This window comes from Notolabrus celidotus, chromosome 7 (genome assembly GCF_009762535.1).
Source record: "Notolabrus celidotus isolate fNotCel1 chromosome 7, fNotCel1.pri, whole genome shotgun sequence".
Taxonomy (NCBI): domain Eukaryota; kingdom Metazoa; phylum Chordata; class Actinopteri; order Labriformes; family Labridae; genus Notolabrus; species Notolabrus celidotus.
The window spans coordinates 31,432,134-31,454,520 of NC_048278.1; the positions used below are offsets into that span (position 1 = coordinate 31,432,134).

Genomic DNA, 22,387 nt, shown 5'->3' on the forward strand with positions numbered 1-22,387 from the left:
CATTTCAATCTGTTTCCTAAGCAGTCAAAAACTCCTCACAGGAGCTTTAAGACTCAGACTAAAGTACAGGAAGCAGCAAACTCAAACGCCTTTTGTCCTCAAGTCCAGTTCTGACCTTTAACCAAACGACCGTCTTGTTTGTCTTTAATGCAGCAAATGTATCAAGTCAAAAAGCTTGTTCCTCTTTGCCGTCCAGTTTTGTGTCCCTTTCTCCCAGTTTGTTATTGATTTTAAGGAGAGGAGAAGCATGATTCCTGTATCTGGGCTTCTAATGGATAAAAGTACCGCATGTCCTTGAATGACTGTTTGAGGACATGGGGGGGGGAAAAGCAGAGTGAGTAACAGGAACCATGGATCCCAACCATGTGTTGTTTTATTTAATATGACCGAGGTGTTCCCTTATAAATGTGCTCTCTGTGTGGGTGTGAATAATGGAGAGAATCACCCCTGACTATCAGAGCACAGAATTGGCGTGTGGCTGCTAATAAGAGGCAAAATTTAAAAAAAAAAAAGGAAGAGGAGAGAGGAGGAGCAGGAGGCTGTTGTATGGGATTAATGGACACAGTGTGCGTCTGTGTGGAGGAGGGAGGGGAGGGGAGATGGGCTTCTCCACGGAGGCTGTTTTGGTGGAGGTGGTGGGGGGTGACTGGGGGAGACCACTGTGGCAGGAGAGAGGGAGGAGAAGAGAGGAGAGACAGAGAGAGAGAGAGAGAGAGAGAGGGAGGGAGGGAGGCTGGTGAAGCCGCGGATATTCATGAAGACGGCAAGTGTTTTTTCTCTCGCCGTGGTGACACACGGCTCGTCTGCAGAGAGAAGGAGACGGGTGAAAGCAAGAAGACAAGGCCCTGCCCATCTTTCCATTGATCTTGAGGCGATCAAGGTGAGTGTGTTTTTATTCTTACATGCTGCAGCCGGACCTCAGAGCGTGTATGTGTGTCTGTCTGACACATATCTCACGCAGTGTGTGTGCAAACAGGCGTGCTGGCAGGGCTGTCCTCATGTATGCATGGATTCACTGTCTCTTCCTCTGATATAAATATATATGTTTGGATGTTTGGTAACAGAAGAGGAGGCTGGTAGTTAAGCAGCATATTGATGCATTGCTGCTTGGTTTTATAAGCTGCTTTATCAGGAGTGGAGGTGGTCCTGGTGGCAGCCATATGTGCTCAAATTCTTAATTGCCTGTGTGTATATATGTCACTGTGTCACATTTGTTGATTCCTCCACACAGCTTTTCTTTGGCAGAGCATGTATGCAGACTGGGGTGAGAGTGCTTTCATTGAGTGGGTGTGTTCTTGTTCATGACCCCTGCTAAAAGTCGTCTCCACTCCACTATGTGTCTGTTTACCAGCTCAATCAGAAACACTCTGATATGCTGAATCTGTCCTGTCCAATGGAATTAGGTCATCTCGGACTGCTCACAGTAATTATATAACATCAGACAGCTTTGGTGTTGCAGTATCTGCTCAGAATTAGCAACAATGTAGGTACAAGCTCCTGCAATGCCAAAATATTTGATAAGGGCTGCCTCCTGTAGAGTCGGCCAATCAGATGTCAGGATGTGAGTCAACAAATTTTGTTTTTTCTTATGAGTGTATCGTTGTTCTTTTATGCGTAAGAAAACAAAGGCGCTTGTTCCTCAAAAAATTGCAGAGCCAGGTTTCATTACAGGTGGGATTGTGTTTACATGAGGTAGATATTTTTCTTTTTTTAACGATGCCCCAAAAATAATTCGTTACATAAAAGCAGGACAGAGAGTTCTGAAAGAAGATGACTCAGAAAATTAGCTAATCATTCTTGTTTTTGTTTTTTTCTTTCAACAGGGGATCTACACCAAAGACGGATTTGAGGATTCATCCCAGCATATCAGATCTGGAGTCTGACATGGGAACTCCTCTCTATGCAGAATTTGGATCCGATTGATCAATCACACGATGGGAAACTGATCTGAGACAGAGGAGACTCGGAGCAAATCTATCGCCAACCTGGAGCTGGATTATTAGAAGGATAAGGTGCCAAATTTGGAAATGTCAGGCCAACAAACCTCCAAGCTGGATAAGCATTTTGGGAGACTTGGTGAAAGGTTTTCTTCAGCCGTGACATCATGAACTCCAACTGGGATACCCCTTTGGCTCATCAGGCCAAAACGAGACAACATGCAGGCAGATTCATTATCTCCTGGAAACTCGTAGCTCATGATAAAATGGAGTGAAACTTTCATTTTTATCTCCTTTCTTCCAAAATACGTCAGATCCAAACAAAGGTCATCGTCCTCAGACTGTACCTGGAGCCTCTGTGGGGCACTCAAATGCATTGATAGCACTTTAGCGTCAGGTTTGGACGCCTGCTTTCCGCCGCCTGAGGACCGAGGTGTGGACAGAGTAAGAGGGGAGGGCTGTCTACTTGCTGAGTCAGCACCAATGGGGGCCGGTTGTGACCCGGTCTGACCCCGGTTTGGCCTTGCAGTGACCTTTGACCTCTCCGGTCCTGGCTCTCCACCTGCTCTGCTGCCTGGGTTCCGGAACGCTCCGCCCTGGGGCCCAGAACGAGCCAATCAGGATGAAGAAGAGCCGCAGCGTGCTGTCTGTGACTGGAGAAGAGGTGAGAATGGGGAATATAAACAACCAGGGGGTGTACACACAAAAATCAAATCACTGTGGGGGTAGATCGAGGCAGAGCAGATTCCGCTCAGTGAGCGTTTTCCTGAATCCTTGCAAAACACAGAAACCTCGTGACTTTCACACATCCAAGGCTCCCTTTGTTCTTGTTGTCAAGGTCTGAGGACGCACTCAGAAGTCAGAGTGGTCAGTCTGTCTGCTCCAGCCTCCACTCACTTAGGCTGCGCAATCCATTGCAATATTATTATAATCCAAATATGAGCATTTACAATCAACACATTGCAAAAATCTGATTTTATCTCAACAAAGAAGAGAAAAATATGTTAAAGGAAGTGGCGTGTTTTCACTCAGCGTGCAAACATTTAACCTGTTGGACTGAGATGATGCTTTCACAACACTGATGCTGTGAAGCTAGTTATCAGCTACCCTCAGAATAATTGATGCTAATTTAGTGGACTTGTTTTTTAGGAGGGACGTGTTGCACACACAGGTACAGTGTGAAACACGAACAACAGCAGAAAGGCACAGAGGCTGTGAGTCATAGCAAGTATGCACTCCAAAATATTTATTTAACAGCCCATAATTAGTGCAGTGTCAGGGTAACCACACATCTCATACCGTGCAGGACTTACACACAGTCAGTGTGAAGGCATTCGATGATAGCCCTCTATGTAAATGAACCCCAGCTCGATACGTCCTCTATGTAAACGAGCTATTTTATGATGAAGCTAACATCTCGGCTAAAGGACATCATACCGCACATTATTCTTTTATTCATGACGCTGAGTGGATACCAATATGTTTGTGTATGTTTTTTGTGCATACTGTATGTGTGTGTATGCGTGTGTGTGTGTGTGTGTGGATGTGAGCATCTCTCCACATCTGGGTCTGGACAACATCAAACGCAGCATGGAAGCAACACGGCACTGTTGCCTAGCAACTGCTACCATTCCCCTAGTGTTTTGTTGCTACGGTACTGCAGTGCAGATCAGCCTCTAAGAGCTCGGTCTGTAGAGGCCTTATCCCAGACACACTCACACACAGACACACACACACATGTAGCCAAACACACACCCACAGCCAGGCGCACACACACACACACAGTCGGACACGCGCGTGCACAGTCACACGTGCGTGCAAACACACACACACACACACATTTATGATTTGTAGTTTTTGTGGAGGTTTGGTTCCTGGTCAGGAGTCAACATGGTTTGGTAAACACATTAAATGACAGCTGTGTGAAGCAAGTTTCTCTCATCGTGAATCTTTATTTTAAGACACATAATGACATTTTTATATTAAATTAAAGCTGAAAAAAGGTGTTTTATGTGTTTAACCTTCCCTCCCCCCTGTCTGTCAGGGTAATGACACAGATATAACAGGTGCTGGGGAGAAGGCGGAGTCATCCCGCTACAGCCGATCTTACACGTCTGGGGCCACACTGGGGGCTGAGCTACGCAGAGGGAGGAGCAGAAGACTGTCATCTAGTCTCCAGGTACTTAAAGGAAGCAGGGATGCAGGGATTCAGGGATGCATTAACCAGCTTTGGGATGCTGGGGTTAAAGATTGCTGTGGATCCACATTAATGCCTAACAGCCAACCTCCTATGAATGTTGTAATGTCAATCAATCACTCTTTATTTATAAAGCACCAAATCACAACATCTCAAGACGCTTTTACAAACAGAGCGGGTCTAGACTGTACTGCTACCATGCTACCTATGTTGAATAATTAACAAAGACCCAACATCAAGACAGGATACGATCCAGTCCCCTCTTACAGACAGGACTCAGTCTGATCTCATCTTAATCCAGCATGAGCAGAGCACTTTGCAGCATTTAGCAAGTTACAGCAGCAAGGACAAACTTCCTTTAACAGGCAGAAACCTCCAGCAGGACCAGACTCATGTTAGACACACATCTGCTGAGGCCGTGTTGGGGCTGGACAGAGGGATAGAGGAGGGGAAGAGAGGGGGGATGATAGTGGTGAGGCGGATAGTAGTAGTTGTAGCAGCTGAAATCTGACACGTCCACAGCAGCAGGCCATCTACAGCAGCAACTTAGAGGAACCTACGAGACAAGGGAGCTCAGGGACTCCAGAAAGGTCTATGGTTAGTAACTTTAATGGGACAGGGAGACTTAAAGTAAGGGAGGGGCAGAGAGAGGGGATCCCAGTGTGGCAGTCTGGGCCTATAGCAGCATAACTAAGAGCTGGTCCAAGCCTGAGCCAGCTCTAACTATAAGCTTTATCAAAAAGGAAAGTTTTAAGACTACTCTTTAAAGTAGAGAGGGTGTCTGCATCCCCGACCCTGACTGGTACAGTTGCAAGAAAAAGTATGTGAACCTTTTGGAATTACCTGGATTTCTTCATTAATTAGTCATAAAATGTGCTCTGATCTTCATCAAAGTCCCAAAAATAGACAAACACAGTCTGCTTAAACTAATACCACAAAAATAATGATATGTTTTCATGTTTTTATTGACCACACCATGTAAACATTCACAGTGCACGGTGGAAAAAGTATGTGAACCCCCAGGCTAAGGACTTGCAATAATGCAATAATCAATCTCGTTCACCTTTAGTTTTATTCATGGTTCAACATTTCTAAACACACTCAGTCTTAAAGTGTAACAAAGCAAACCAACCCGCCTTAAAACAAAGCGTTACTTAAAGAACTGGAGAACTTACTGGTGGACAGTTACTTTCATAATGGTCTGTCATTTAAAGACACTCTTGTTATGTCTGTAATCTTCGTTGATTTCAGGGTGCATGATGTCCACTTGTTCCTTATTTAAGTCCTTCTTTACCTCTCTTAACCTTTAAACACTAGCCCTAAAATTAGTAAGACCATCACTAACGCCAGGTGTTAATATACCCAATAAAAAGTACTTGTCATCAAAATATTAAAAAAATATTACAATAAATGACAAATTAAAGTAGTGTTCTTTTATTTTAAACTGTGCCATGTCTAACAAAATGAAAAAATGTATCATGGGGGGGGGGGGCCTATAAAAATGCTCCAAAATTCCTGGAAATTTGAATTTGGGACCAAAAATTTTTAAAACAAAAAATGATGAAACTGGAAACTTTGGTGTTGGGTCCACCCATTCCTGGGACATTTTAGACTTCCCTGGTGAAGGCACAGTCTCCTTGACACTCAAACAGCTGCAGGAGAGAGAAACAAAAAAGGGTGAAAACCACCCGAACACGTGCCTGTAGGAAAAAGCAGGTTTTGGAGTGAGGAAACACCCACGCCTTCAAAGACGTCAAAGACGATGCTGAAGCTACCCAGGGACCCATGACACTCAGACAAACACAACACAATGAAAATCATGTAAATGTGTTTGCTCGGGTGAAAATCACCAGGCAATAGTGTTCTAGGGTTAATCTGATATCCCAATACATTGTGAAGCTTTTTTACCACTTCACTTTTAATGTTGGCAATATGTAGCTGAAGTGTTGATGTCTTGTTCCTTCTACTGCTAAATGATTGTTGGAAACTAATAGCTGCCTAGTAATTCAGGACAAATACACAGGCCTTGTAGCTCACCCGGTTTAGCAACACCAACAAGACTGAGTCCCATTGCAGTGACCTAAGTTTGATTCAAACTCAAGATCCTCGTATGTATGTCATCTACTTTCCATCTCCATACCTTTGTGTTTTATCTTCAGCTCTTTCGGATCTCTCCATAGAGGCAGGAGTAAATCTCACTAAAGGAAAAAAAACAAAATTCGTTATGTGCTAATTGTATTAAAAATTATGCTGCAGCCTGCAAAGCAATGGGTAGCTGTCTCTTCATCTCCCTCTATCCCTCTTTCAACCCCAACACGGTCTCTAACATGTGTCTGGTCCTGCTGGTGGTTTCTGCCTGTTAAGGGAAGTTCATCCTTGCCACTGTAACTTGCTAAATGCTGCAAAGTGCTCTGCTCATGGTGGATTAAGATGAGATCAGACTGAGTTCTGTCTGTAAGATGGGACTGGATCTGATCCTGTCTTGTTGTTGGGTCTTTGTTAATGATATGACATAGAGTACAGTCTAGACCTGCTGTTGGAAAGAGTCTTTAGATAACTTTTGTTGTGATTTGGTGCTGTATAAATAAAGATTGATTGATTGATTGAGGTGACAGGTACCTATCCAACCCTTTTTCTGACTCTACAGGTGCCCTGCTGGCTCCGCCCTCGAGACCGAACTCGTTCACCAGAGATCCTGAACAATGTGTCCCGTCCAACAACTCTCCCCCTCCGCATCCCACCGCGCATCTCCATCACACAAGCAGACTCTGACAGGTTTAAACACACATTTCAACAATCTGGTTTTTAAAATATCCTCCTAATGTCTCGCAGGTCAATTTGCAGGAAGTTTAATTTTAGTCCTCTTTAACAATCAAATGTTTCCTCTTCTTCTTTTTCCTCTAGTTATGAAACAGAAAATGGCGTGTCACCGGGTCACACCCCGCTGGGTTCTCAGAGTCCAGGCCTCACATTGCACACCTCCTTCCCCCAGGGCCAGAGGAGAGAGTCCTTCCTCTATCGGTCTGACTCAGACTACGACATGTCACCCAAGACGGTCTCACGTAACTCATCCCTGGCCAGCGAAGGGTAAGACTCATGTAGAAAGACCAAATGCATGAGGAAGAGTGTGGTTATTTTTAGTGTTAGAAATATGGCTGTCATCTCTCTTCAACTCTCTCAGGCACACAGGAGAGGACTTCATTGTCACACCTTTTGCTCAAGTGAGTCTTGGTTAGCACACTTCATCCTTTACTGAAGTCTCCTCTCAGTGCATTCTGATGTTTCTGAGGCTGCTCTGCACATTTCTTTTGATTCTTTAGGTTCTGGCAAGTCTGCGATCAGTACGGAGCAACTTCACCGTTCTTGCCAACGTCTCCACACCAACAGTCAAGTAAGTACGAACCAATTATCATAAAGTTTCAGTGACGCACGTGTAGTGTTACATTAGCTGTGTATCTAACCAGAAAACTAAAAACATCTACTTCAAATACTGATTCTCACCTTTATGCAATGAAATTACCTTGAACACTCAGAACATATCCAAAGGTGTGAAGGAGGATTTATTGAAAACATGACATGTTAATTAAACTGTTGCTTCAAGAGGATGACAAAAGTAAGCATTACTTTGGGTTTGGTGTATGCAACCCAACCAACAGCTAGATACACAGCGCAGAAAAACATGACACTCAAAGCAATCAAAGATCATAATATGAAAAACTGAAACACACAGAGTCAAAAGTGTTTGCCTCAGATCGGTCTAACACTCTGAACAAAAATGTGTCCTCAGGAGGTCTCCTCTGGGTGGGGTATGTGTCAGTCCCAGGGCGTCACTTTCAGACCAGCAGTACCAGCAGCTCGCCCTGGACACACTGGAGGAGCTGGACTGGTGTTTGGACCAGCTGGAGACCATTCAGACGCATCGCTCTGTCAGTGAGATGGCCTCTAATAAGGTACGGAGATGACACTGAGCCAACCCATGTGATGAACACATCTGCAGGCTTGTATTGGTTTAACACTAAACCTTTCATACAGAAATGACAGTTTCTTTTTACGGATTCATGCACTTTTTTCTTGAAGTAAGTTAATCTTTCAGTATTTACCCATCATTAGGAGTAGCTACTTCAAGCTGGGGTTGGTAGTCAGACTTGAATACACTTTTTGTTATACTAGTTAAAATGATCTTTATGTCCTGATGGCAATCAATACATAATGTGTTCTTAAAAAAGAGTGGGAAAAAAAGCCACTATCTACAGCCAGAGTAAACCTGGGAAAACACCAACCAATCCCTGCCATCAGGAGCCAAATTATAAAACCAATCAAATCCTGTCCTGCCGTTCTGCCCGCTTCCTGAGCGTACATTTAATGTTTCTTTGTGTTTTCAACTTTCACTATGATAATGTTTTGGTGTTTTCTTACCGCTGAGTGAGACATGAGTTGACGTAGTGCAAAACACAAACAATGTGCTGAGGACCGGTTTTGAATCAGTCGCGATCATATGTTCGCGAATCAGCGGCGCTCGTGCATGTGAGTGGAGCGTCGTTTTGGAGGAGCCCCGAGAGGAGGGGGGGGGGGAGTTAGACGGAGTCCTGAGGACATGCTACATTCAAATTCATGCTAGTTTTCCATGACTACCAACCCTACATTTGACATCATCGTATGTCTTTAGCTGTTTTCAGTCCAAACTGTCTTGGTGCTAAAGTATCTACTGTTTACTTCTCTGGATATCCATGTCAAGCTGGACTCCCACTGAAAAGAGAATTCTTGTTTCACAAGGAAATGTAACACCATTCCACCCACATAAAAACACTGTGACCTCGCCGTCTACAGGCTAATCGATACACTGGATCTTTCAGCCCATGTTCTCATCAGATGTTGGCCTTTCACTGATATATTGGGGGGGTAGAGCTTTCTCTGTCGCCACCCCCAACCTCTGGAACGCCTTACTACTAAACATTCAACCTGTCCACTTTCAAAACACTCACTAAAATCCACCTATTTTAGAACTGCTTTTAATGTATGATTGCTTTTAAATGTATTTTATGCTTTTCATTCAAGTTTTTATTAATCTGTTGTTTTATATGGTGTTTTTATCCACTATGCAGCGTCTTTAAGTACTCAGAAAAGCGCTTAATCAAATGTATTTATTATTATTATTATTATTATTATTATTATTAGTAGTAGTACTATTTTTTTGTTTTTTTGAGTTATTTTTTGGGGCATTTTTGCCTTTTATTTTGATAGGACAGCTGAAGGGAGACAGGAAATGCGAGGAGTAGAGAGTGGTGGAAGACATGCAGCAAATGTTCAAGGCAGGGTGTTGAACCTGTGACCGCTGCAACTAGGACTATAGCCTCTGTATGTGGGGCACACGCTTAGACCGCTAGGCCAATGATGTCCCATATGGGTATTAGTTTATACATTTTTGAACATTCTGCTAAATCAAAACCATTTGTTACATAAGGTGAAGTTTGTCCAGCAGAGTGTGCTCAGATTCCATAGTTTACAACCCTCAGCACTATCTGCAGCCCGTGTCTGACTCTAGTCTGTTTAATATCCTTTGATGGAGTTATTTATTTGAAGGCAGCCTACGTCATACTTTTGCACAGCTTTTGCAGGATCATATCAGAGTTAATGCACAATCTATTTAGACCATCTTTGCAATAGGTTTATGGTTTCATGTCACTGAGACTTTAAATCCTGAATCTCCAGATATTAAATGAGTTGTAGTTTATTATTTTGGAATATACAACTGTACCTAAAACTAAAGAGATCAGAACCTCATTAACTCTCATCCCTGTTTTGCTCTCATTCTGCCACAGTTTAAGAGGATGCTGAACCGGGAGCTGTCCCACCTGTCGGAGATGAGTCGCTCTGGTAACCAGGTGTCTGAATACATCTCCAGCACCTTCATGGGTGAGAAGAACCAGATTCCTGATTTCTGTCTCCATCACATTCACGAAACCCTTTCGCCAAATGAAAACGACAAACCTTTCTATGCATGTGTTTTTGTTTGTCCATCAATCTTCAGACAAGCAGAACGAGGTGGAGATCCCGTCTCCGACCCTGAAAGACAAACCGATGAGTCACATCAGCGGAGTGAGGAAACTGTCTCACAGCTCCAGCCTCTCCAGCACTTCCATGCCTCGCTTCGGTGTCAACACAGACCACGAGGATGAGCTAGCCAAGGTCTTGTTGTTTGCTCGTTTTTCACTGAGTCACTCAAAAACAAGTTGAGCAAATCAATCCCTGATCAGACTTTGACCAAGCTCTGTTAACATTGATGATATCTGTATAATCTTGTGCACACAGCATACACAAAATATCATCTTTTAGGATTTAGGAGCTCCTTGAGATTTATACATTGGTCGCTTCCTGCAGCGAATACCAGCCATTCACTGCTGAGGCTCTTTCAGTGTCACATTTACAGAAAAGTTAAAAGTATCCTGGGGGAAGTGCATTTGGTCAAAAATAAAAAGAAGCTATGTGCATGATCATTTCATCAAGAGAAACAAGAGTTTAAAAGTGTTAAAGCTTTTCTGTTTCTATCTCTGTGAGGCAATTTGAGGACACAGTCCCGACTGCCTGGACTTCTTTAATACGTCGACACTTTATATTTCCTTGTTTGTGTTAGATCATTATTTTAGTTAATAGGACTAGACCTCAACTTAACTCAACTCAACTCATTTTTATTTATATTACACTTTTCATACATTCAAACATGCAGCCCAAAGTGCTTCACAAAAGAACAAAGAGACAGAAAATATCAGCAATAGATAAAATGATGCAAGGCTAAAACAAGATGGAAATTATTACAATAAAATTAATTCAATAAAATCAGATAAATACCGTTACATAAAATAAAATAAAATGAGATAAATACCATAAAATAAAACAAAATCATTACAATAAAACAAATAAAATAAAATCAGATAAATACCATAAAATGGAATAAAATAATTACATTAAAACAAATAAAATAAAATCTGATAAATAACATAAAATGAAATAAAATCATTACAATAAAATGAATTCAATAAAATCAGATAAATACCATTAAATAAAATAAAATAAAATCATTACAATAAAACAAATAAAATGAAATAAAATCAGATAAATACCATAAAATAAAACAAAATCATTGCAATAAAACAAATAAAATAAAATCTGATAAATACCATAAAATTAAATAAAATAATTCCTAAATGATAGTATACAATAAATATGAAAATGATACAAAAACAATGGTATAATTGTAATGATGGAAATAATGCAGTCCCTAATGCAGGCTAAAAATACGTTTCTAGAAAGGTAAGTCTTAAGTTTACTTTTAAAAACACCCAGAGAGCTTGTTGTTTCAGTGTCCAGAGGTAGAGAGATCCACAGTTTAGGGGCATAAAAACAGAAAGCTCTCTGGCCGGCACTTGTGAGGGACACAAGAGGAACATTTAAAAGCGAAGCATTCAAGGACCTCAGTGGTCCTGCTGGAACATAAAATGATAACCTCACAATAATTTTGAAAACAAAACTATATTCTTCAATCATCAACCTTTAGTTACTTTTGTTTTATAAAAGGTCACATCACAATCAAATGAATTCCAAATACGTTCTCTTATATTGTTTTGTCCTTACCAAAGTCTGAACCCTTCATGCTTTTAGTTTATTGTTACAAAACCCGAAAGAAATCCTCTAAATATTCTTCATCCATACTTTCTGTTGACAAAGGGTTCATCTGATTGTCCACTGTGAGTTAATTGCTGATTGGCTTGATCAGTTTATGATCAGATCACCAGATTAACTCAGCCAGAGAGCTATAATCAATGTCATTTGTAAATATTGGTTCATTGTTTAATTCAATGTGACTTAAAAACGCCCTCTGGGCAACAACACTGCTGGTTGTGTCAGAATAATGAGCAGCATGTTAGAGTTATATTTTGTGTGTTTTAAATGTTTCTGACGCATTAAATAACACAATGTTTGTCTTTGTGTTTGTCGTGTTTGTACAGGAATTGGAGGATCTAGATAAGTGGAGTTTTAACATATTCAGAGTAGCCGAATTCTCCAACAACAGACCTCTCAGCTGCATCATGTATGCCATCTTCCAGGTAAACAAAGAGAGCGTGAGCGAGTGGGAGTGTTTGTTGTCTGTGGGATTGTTCTCACGTAAAGTGTCTGTTGGCTTGTTTACATTGTATTTTACCATCAGCGTTTGTTTATTTGTTTGTGTGGCACAGTTTGCACCTTGCAATAACTTGGATGAGAAGCATGTGGAAGCTCAGGTGTGAATGTGAGACTGAATGGCTGGGGCCACATTCATAGGAAGTCTGAATGGCCCCTTTTGTTATAATTTAACTCTTCTTTTATGTTTTATGTGAACCTTTTGGTTCTTTTGGTATTTGTGTTAGTCCAAGCATGTGAAGAATGTAGTGTGCCCATCAGAATGAGCGCTGGTACAAAATGGTGGGACAAGAAATCTGTACCCCATATTGTTTGAGAAAGGGACTGTGTATTTTATTTTTTAAGTCAGTATGACATCAAAACAAAGCAGAGATACAGGTGATATGAATCACTATCGACATAGCCTAGACAAGATTAGAGCAGGCAGGTGGCATCTCTTCACGTCTGAGTTTCCTGTTTATTGTCTGAGTATGCCAATATTTCAACAGGCTTTAGCTCTATACAGGAAAGCTGTGGATGTGAAGTAAAAGAGGCTGAACACAGTGGACATACTCTAATCCCCAAACCAAGCCACAGTCAGCTGATGACTATTCAGCTTTAGCAACTGATCTCTTTAAACAGATGTCTGCATGGTACTGCAGCAGTCTGCTCTTGGATGCTGTTTCTCAACTCCAACTCTACCTTCCTGCTCTAGTGCCGTAACATCTCTCGCCTGCGTCCGTCTTTCTCCCCCAACGGTACTGTTATTTTGGTTCACACTAGGGATGCACCGATCCTACATTTTAGGTCCTGATACCGATATCGATACCGATATCGATACCTGGGCTTTGGTACCTGTCAATATCGATACTAGCCGATCTGTTGAAACATTAGCGCTGCACATGTTGCAAGTTTTTGGTGGAGCTGTTAGCAAAAGAAGCGTGACATGCACCTAACCTGCAGAGCCTCCTAGTTATCTTCCATCATGCCCCGCCGGACAAAAATGCACAGACCGGCCGGTGCTGATGAAGTAGGAGACGCACATGGCTGTTGTAAACACAGAAAAGCATAGACCTGAGATGAAAAGATCTGCCAATCTCCCTTTTTGAGTCCAATCTGTCTGATATCCGATATCAGGATCGGATCAGTGCATCCCTAGTTCACACCCTGGTCACCTCCCGCCTAGACTTCTGCAACTGCCTTCTTTTTAATTTACCAGACAAATCCATCCATAAACTTCAGCCGATTCAAAATTCCGCTGCCTGTATCCTCACCAGAACACCCCTCCGCCAGCCCACATCACACCTGTCCTGCAGCAGCTCCATTGGCTTCCCATCAAACACTGCATCATCTTTAAGATTCTGTTTCTCACTTTCAAGGCCATCAACAACCTCGCTCCTCAGGAACAACCTCCTCCATACAAAAATACCCACCTATAGTCTCAGGTCCTCCTCTTCCACCCAACTGACCCTCCAACCTGCCCGCTTGACCACCATGGGGTGGAGAGCCTTCAGCCGCTCGGCCCCAAAATTCCACCTCTCCAACCACTCCCACCACTTTCAAATCCCGCCTCAAAACTCACCTTTTCCTGCCAAGCGTACTCACTTAAATCCATCTTTATGGGACTCATTATTATTGTATTGTTATTCTGTTGTATTTATGTATTTATGTATGTATGTATTTATTTATTTATTTATTGTTGAGTGTTGTTTCTACTATTGGTATGTTGTAAGGTGACCTGAGTGTCCAGAAAGGCACCTCTAAATAAAATGTATTATTATTATTATTGTTGTTAGTTGCCCGTCTAAACAGTGGCAACACACAGAAGAGGAAGTCCTTTATCACTACCTCCTGGCTGCACTAGAAGCTCCGAATAGTCAGCGTCTTCTCCCAGAGGCTGAATTATCTTGAGATGACAGCAGATGTGTTCCCAGATTGAATTTGAACAGACTCCGAGTTGTCCACTTGTGATCAGATCTCCCTGGACGCTGGTTAAATACCAGGTGTAAACAGGACCTGTGCGTCAATTCTGTTTCCTCTCCTCCCTACCCCCCCTCAGGAGCGAGAGCTGTTGAAGACGTTTCGGATCCCAGTCGACACCTTTGTCACTTATGTGATGACCCTTGAGGACCATTACCATGGAAATGTAGCGTACCACAACAGCCTCCATGCTGCCGATGTCACCCAGTCCACACACGTCCTCCTCTCAACCCCTGCTCTTGATGTATGTTGACAACCACACGCTCACTTACTGCCTCATAGGGTTGCAAAGGGAAGGACATTTTTTAGTAAATTTTTCATGGGAAGTTAAGCTGGGGAGTTTGGGAAATATTCCAAATTGGAAACTTTCCATGGGAATTATGGGAATTTATGGGAATTGAGGGTAATTTAATGGAAAGGTATCATATCCAAGCATTAATATTTGTTTTGTTATAAGCAGACATCCATCCAAAATAATCCAATTAAAACAGATTTATTTGTAAGTAGAACTTTATCAAGTGTTAAATATTTTATTGAACAATCCTTTCAATAAACAAAAACATGAATGTTGAGTTAAATATTACTCATCCCCCTGACCCCACCCATTCAGAAATGAACAAAAATACAATCCCAACAAAGTCCCATTCAAAATGTTAAATGAAAAGAGCCCCTCTCCCTCCAATAAAAAGTCACATTCAACATGTAAATAAAAAAGCATCTTCCCTGAAGCTTCTCAAGCCTATAGCCTCTGCAAGATTCTAGAAATCATCTGTGCATGTAATGAAGGAACGCACAGTGCATGTAGGGGGCTTGGTCTCAATAGCCCTGCAGTAAGCAGTGTGCTATGTGCGTGTGATTGAGGAATAGCAGAGATATTCATATATTTTCTTCAGATATAAAATTAAATAGAGATGAAAAAGTAAGACATTTGAGAGTTTAAGACCTGTCCTGTTTTCTCTGTTTGTCTCTGATCTTTCTTCCTCCTCCGCTGCCCTTCTCACCCCTCTCAGGCCGTCTTCACAGACCTGGAGGTCCTCGCTGCTCTGTTTGCTGCAGCTATCCACGATGTAGACCACCCAGGAGTCTCCAACCAGTTTCTTATCAACACAAGTGAGTGCAAACACACACACACACACACACACACACACACTCACTCAAAAAAAACCCCTGACATGTATCCAGATATTTGCACAAACCTCTCCTGCTCTCCTCCTCCATGCTCAGACTCAGAGCTGGCCCTCATGTACAATGATGAGTCGGTTTTGGAGAACCATCACCTCGCTGTGGGCTTCAAGCTTCTGCACCAGGAGAACTGTGACATCTTCCAGAACCTCACCAAGAGACAGCGCCAGAGCCTTCGCAAGCTCGTCATCGATATGGTCAGGATACATCGTAGACAAAATATACACAAATTTTTTTTTATGTTTATTTATATTTTTGGGGCTTTTATGCCTTTATTTGGAGACGTGACTGCTGCGACAAGGACTATAGCGTCTGTACATGGGGCGCATGCTCAAACTACTAGGCCAACAGCGCCCTGGTCTTGATTTTGATAAGCAATGAACCTAAAGCCTGTTTTGTTCCTTTACTTTGACGTCTGCAGCTTTTTATTTGTCAGAGATTGTGTTTGATGTTCATGCTTGTTTTTTTAATGCCTGTCTTTCTGTCTCTGTCTGCAGGTGTTGGCCACAGACATGTCCAAACATATGACCCTGCTAGCTGACCTCAAGACCATGGTGGAGACCAAAAAGGTGACCAGCTCAGGTGTGCTGCTTCTGGACCATTACACAGAACGAATACAGGTAAGAGCTCCTCTACACACGCCAGTGCGGCTGCTCAGTCTAGATATAAACTTGTGAACTTTGCATTGTTTGATTCACTGTATGATTCATGTGAAGGTGCTGAGGAACATGGTGCACTGTGCAGACCTGAGCAACCCCACCAAGCAGCTGCTGTTATACCGACAGTGGACAGAGAGGATCATGGAGGAGTTCTTCAGACAGGGAGACAAAGAGCGAGAGAGAGGGATGGAGATCAGCGCCATGTGTGACAAACACACAGCTTCTGTGGAGAAGAGTCAGGTAACACTCCCCTGCTCTCATCTGACTGTCACTGTTAATAACCTGAATCAGACTAATGAGCTGGACATTAGAGGAGCTCTGTCTGATCACAGAATGGATCTCTGGTCCTTCAGAGAGCAGTGTGAGAAGATTCTGGCAGGGAGAACTACACTTTCAAAACCTGTTTGATAACGCTCAAACCTTTGAGTGTGCGGTGAGACGGCTGAGTGTGTCTGATTGTTTTCGAGGCCATCGTTGGCATCACTCACAAACACCGCAAAGTGTAGTTGTGTGTAGCAGTGTGGGTAAACATGAAGAGACACCACAGAGAGGCTGTGTTGGTAAAATAGAGCAGCAGTCAAACATAGATCCTCTTTAACATGAACTGAGAGACAGTTTGAAAATATCTGTGCTAAACATTTCCAGTTGGGAATTTTATGAAGTTTATTTTGGACCACAGAGGTCAAGGGTCATGCCAGGCGCTCGCTGTATTTGGGTGCAGCAATGCTTTGAACAAAGGTTGATGTCACCACTGGTACATGCTTACTGGAAGTTAAAGATGCTAGTGTCTGTTGATATAACTTTTACAATCTCCACAGAAAAGTAATTTGAACAGAACTATAACCTGCATATTGTGGTCATGGCTAGACTACAATGCCTTCAAAGAGGGACATGAATGTCAAACAGATGCATGGCAATAATCTGAGATCTGTTGTGACATGCTTCAGTGTTTTTTTTAGTGGTAGGATGATTCAAACTTGGATCAACGTGCCGGACTTTCAGTGTCTCCTAAAATGAAAACACCATCACTTTTCAAGGATAAGCTTTTCTTTACAGATCCTTCACTTTGTTCCAAAATTCTATTTTCTATCCTTTTTTTCTCTTACAATATATTTTCTAACATGTTAGAGTTTAAAATACTTTAAAGGAGCAGTTCCATATTCTCAGAAGCGTGTTTATTCTTGCAGAAAGCTGTAACAAGATCATTCTTTCATCTCTGTCTGGTAGCATTGAGACTAAAACAGTGGTAAACAGCGGGCCCACCTCTGCCATTAATAAACAACATCTGAAATAAAAAAGCAAAATGTTTTAACAGGGTAGGTCAAGGGAAGTGCAGGACTGTGTCATGACTTCTTCCAGTAGCTGACTGACTACTCATTTAAATTTTCAAACTGATGGATCGAATACATTTGTGAGCTCTAAATCAGGGGTTCCTAAATTGTGGGTTGGGACCCCCTGGAGGGTCACGAAACACCAATGGGGGGTCGTGAGATGTCTTCTAGAATGTTTGTTTTTTAAAGTTATCTAATAATAGTTCATTTTACCCATTACAGTCAATAATATGGACAAAAATAGTAGCTAAACTTGAAATAAAACCTTGAAAATATAAAATGTAATGAGTTTTCAGCCTTTCTTTTTGCCAGATGACTCCTAAGTTTAGGGTTAGGGAACAGTTAATTATCAAAAGCATCAGTAGCAGTAGGTTCATTCATAAAGGCACAGGAAACACAGCCACATGCTCATATAGGTAGGGTCATTTTCTGCAGACCAGCTACATGAAGCCACATTAAATCACTTTGAGGGACAGTGGGGGTCGCAAGTCTTTGGCATCTATATTTTGGGGGTCGCAGGCTGAAAGGTTTGGGAACCCCTGCTCTAAATGAGCTGGTATTTGGACTTTGTTTCCTTTGGACTAGTCCATTCTCCAAAGCTTGATCCATAAGGCAACTGGACTGGTAGAAATTCTTGAAGCCGTTTCACCTCTCCTCCGAAAGGCTTCTTCAGTTCTGACCAGACTGGGGAAGAGCTCGAAAATATAAGCCTCTAACAGTCGTGGGTGTGTCAAGGTAGACATTAAAAGGTCCTAAGTAGGGACACACCCATGACTCTTGTAGGCTTATATTTTCTAGCTCTTCCCCAGTCTGGTCAGAACTGAAGAAGCCTTTTGGAGGAGAGGTGAAACGTCTTCAAGAATTTCTACCAGTCCAGTTGCCTTACGGATCAAGCTTTGGATTACCATGACCTGGATGACTGAGAACCTTCACAAACTAGTCCATTCTGTTCCCCCGTTTCTAGTCTTTGTGCGAAGCTAACTGGCTGTTGGTAAGAGCTTTCTATAAACACCATAGCAGAAAGTGTTGGACGTTTTCTCATCTAACTCAGGAAAAACAGGAAAAGGATTTGCCTGTTTCCCAAGTAGCAACCTCCAGTGATTCAAAATGAAGCCAAAGCAAAAGTGCAAAAAAACTGCAGTTCACTGAGCGTCCACTTGAGGCCTAAAGCAAAGGAACCCCTGACCTATTAACCCAATCTGAAAGGCTGTATTAGCAGCACAGTTAAACATGTCCATAGTCTGGTTTTGGTCTCTATGATTTAATATTCTATTCCTAAAAACTGTACTGGAGGTGATTTTTTAAAAATTCATTGATTTTTATTTCAGTAAGATGAAGAGTTTTGCACAATCAGGGGTGAGGCTGATTGTGCAGCCTTTGGGTTGTATGTTAGCTCTTCACAAACCTATAGGTGATGTCACAGAGACTATGTTATTCTCTTCTAGGTGGGTTTTATCGACTACATCGTCCATCCTCTGTGGGAGACGTGGGCCGACCTCGTCCACCCGGACGCCCAGGAGCTGCTGGACACGCTGGAGGAGAACAGAGAGTGGTATCTGAACACCATGCCCCAGTCCCCCTCGCCTCCCCCGGACAGACACCTGCAGCACGACCGCTTCCAGTTTGAGCTCACCCTGGAGGACCTCGAACACAACAACCACAACCACATACATCTGAGGAGCGGCAACTCGACGGACGGCATGAAAGATATCTGCGACGACGAAGATGACGACGAAACTGAAGAGGGAACAAAAGAAGACAAAGAAGAGGAAAGAGAGGAGGAGCAGAACCATGTAGAAAATGAGACAGAAGACGAGGAGAATCACAACAGTGAACAGAATGGAGTGGAAGATGAGGAGGAGAGTGGAGAAAAAGAGGGAGAAGAAGAGGGTGAGGAGGGCAAGGAGAATGCAGAGGAGGAAGAACAAGTAGAAGAAGATGACGCAGAGAAAGGAGAGGAGGAGAATGATGCAGTGGAGGATGAGGAGACAAAAGAAGAGCAGACAGAGGAGGAAGAAAACCAGGATGGAGAACAAGAGCAGGAGGAGGGTGAAGGTGCTGAAAATGAGGAGGCAAAGGAGGAGGAAGATGAAGAACAGGAAAAGGTAGAGGAGATAGTAGAAGAAGATGAAAACAAGGAGGGAGAGGAAGAGGAGGCAGCAGAGACAGAGGATAATGTAGAAGAGGAGGAAGTGGAGGCAGAAATGGAGGACATAGCTGAGGAAGAGGAGGTAGGAGAAACAGAAGATGCTGGAGAGGAGGAAGAGAAAGAAGAAGTGGAAGAAGCAGAAGAGGAGGTGCCTGCTGAGGATGAAGCTGCAGACGAGGGTGCAGAAGAAGAAGAACAAGAAGAAGAAGAAGAGGAAAGTTAGTCTGAAATAAAAACAGGAATTATCAGGGTCAGGGAGGAAAAAATAAGAAGAACAAAAATGGAGACAGAAAAGCTTTGAAAGTTTGTACGCCTGTCACGGAGGACGATAAAAAGAACCAGAGATGCACTTCTTCTTCTTCTAGACTACAAACGTCTCAAACTTCACACTCTGCAGAGGAACACAAGACGGACAGTTCAGCACTGGACACAAATACAAAAAACTTTGCCGGAGTGTTTCCGCGTCCTAATCAGCAGGTAGTGACAAAAAGACAAAGAGTCTTCATCACCAAGTATCTGTACATCCATCACTGCCGTACGGGAATAAACTAGGGGATAAAAAAGGAGGGGGAACCTGTTTTATCGATCTTTTTGTAGCTCCTGAAAATCGAAAAAAAATATCCTGAAACATGCAAATAAGTGCTACCCATCATCTCTGTGTCACCGTGTTGTTTATGACAAACACAAAACATCGACCAACAACTGTTGGAGGAAACTTCCTCTGTCAGAAAAAAATGCAAAAAGTCTGGAAAAGTGTAGTTTGTTGTCTTATATTTAATACAAGAACCCTCTGGCGTTCTGGTCTAAGAACACTTTAACCTCCACGCGTACTAACCTTGAAGCAAAAATGCTGGATTTCTTGGAATAGAAAACACTTCTAAGTAATATCTGCGGGAGGTGGGAACATTTTGCAGTCCAGATCAAGTCGTGGACCCTGTTCTAGTGTCGATGTCGGTCCATGTTTGAGAAAAAAAACACAATAAATAACACCCAGTATTCATCCCATTTTACTGTTTTCACACCTCTCCCAGAGCGTGACTTTGATTCCTGGGTGAATCGTGCCAAACTGTCCCACGACCAGCACTGAGCAGTCCAGCCGCCCTTAAACAAAAGGAGGCCACTTGTTCGTGAAGCAATGAACTGTGGGACCAGGGTTTAACGGGTGTGATGGTCTTCCACTAATTCCATGATTTTTTTTTTTGTTTAATTTTTGTAAAAAAAAAAAGGAAAAAAAAGGTATTTGGCACTTTATCTAACACCCCTGTGACATATCTGTACATAATAAACATGTATTTTAATCTGCTGATGTCATATAATAAATATGATCAATGAAATTGATGGATTTGTTCTTAATGCCAGGTCTCTGACATCTTTGTGTTTCATTCATCAGGATAAGAAGTGCTTCAGTTATTTATTATTTTTGGGTCCTTCATTTCAGATTTAGACTTAATGTATTTCCCATTTTAAAGCTAGGGTTGATAGTCACGGAAAACTAGCACGAATTTGAATGTAGCATTTCCTCAGGACTCCATCTAACCCCTCCCCTTGGAGCTCCTCCAAAACGACTCCCCAGCTCACATGTACGAGCGCCGCTGATTCGTGACCATATGACAAAACCGGCCCTCAGCACATCATTCATGTTTTGCACTACATCAACTCATGTCTCACTCAGCGGTAAGAAAACACCAAAACATTATCATAGTGAAAGTTAAAAACACAAACAAACATGAAATGTACGAGCAGGAGGCGGGCAGAACAGCAGGACAGGATTTGATTGGTTTCATAATTTTGCTCCTGATGGCAGGGATTGGTTGGTGTTTTCCCAGGTTTACTCCGGCTGTAGATAGCTCTTTTTTAAGAACACATTATGTATTGATTGCCATCGGGACATAAAGATCATTTTAACCAGTATAACAAAAAGAGTATCTAAATCTGACTACCAACCCCAGCTTTAACCAGATTGACAAAATCAATTAGCAGCATTTCAGTTCATTAAGTCAGTAACTCAGAAAATGTCAGACATTCTTTGGTCCCTGCTTTTGTATGAGATTTTTTCTCCTAACCCTTCTGATTAAAGAAATGTGAGGAAGGTCAAGTTCAGGTATTTTGACATTTTGTAAACGTACCTGTGAAAAGAACGATTACTTTCTAACAAAATATGGAGAAAACAGAGTCACTAGAGTTTAGTCTCTGTGCAGGCTACATGTAACCATATCAAGTGTTCAATGAATACTATATTGCATAGGTCACTAACTGGCGGACTGGGGTCCGGGTCCGGACAGAGAAGCCGTCCCAAACGGACCCGGACCTACAGCCAAAACAGAAGTTCTGATTTAAAATCTGATGGGCGCTTCTTTTTTAACCGGAGCAGCTTTTTTACCACTCAGATCTGAAGTGAGTCCTTAATGATTGGGACCCCTGACTACCACCGGTTTGGGAGTTTTAGTTTAACACCTCAGAGAGTGTTTATTGATTTAAGTTTGTCATCAGTTATTATGATTTTTTTTTTTTTCTCCTCTGATTTAAATTGATCTCCTTAGTTAAGAGATCTGATGAAAAATAACTTCAAATTTTACTGGAATGTAAGCTCCTTTCAGGGATTTGAATTCATTTTTTTGTTATTTTTATATCAATAATATTGTGTTTCCTTTTTCATAATTTAATTTCCGGCACAAACGGTCAACATATTCACAAGAATGCAGGAATTAAGTTTTAGATCCTCAAAATTTTCTGGGAGAGGACGTTGGCAACCCTGGTTTAAATATTTTTTTTCAAAAGTTTTTGAATGGTACTGAATT

The 22,387-nt window shown here is 42.1% G+C and overlaps 1 protein-coding gene across 1 annotated transcript; it reads left to right on the plus strand.

The window, feature by feature from the left end:
• Positions 1-576: 576 nt before the first annotated feature.
• Positions 577-20,920, plus strand: LOC117816566 (cAMP-specific 3',5'-cyclic phosphodiesterase 4C-like). The gene is made up of 17 exons (XM_034688898.1): positions 577-880; positions 1,824-2,601; positions 3,982-4,116; positions 6,782-6,909; positions 7,039-7,221; positions 7,316-7,355; positions 7,455-7,525; positions 7,922-8,084; positions 9,954-10,047; positions 10,163-10,320; positions 12,138-12,236; positions 14,348-14,512; positions 15,279-15,378; positions 15,493-15,647; positions 15,948-16,070; positions 16,167-16,349; positions 18,886-20,920. The coding sequence occupies exons 2-17, from the start codon at positions 2,560-2,562 to the stop codon at positions 19,810-19,812; spliced, it is 2,766 nt and encodes a 921-aa protein (XP_034544789.1). The 5' UTR covers positions 577-880; positions 1,824-2,559; the 3' UTR covers positions 19,813-20,920.
• The last annotated feature ends 1,467 nt before the right edge of the window (positions 20,921-22,387 follow it).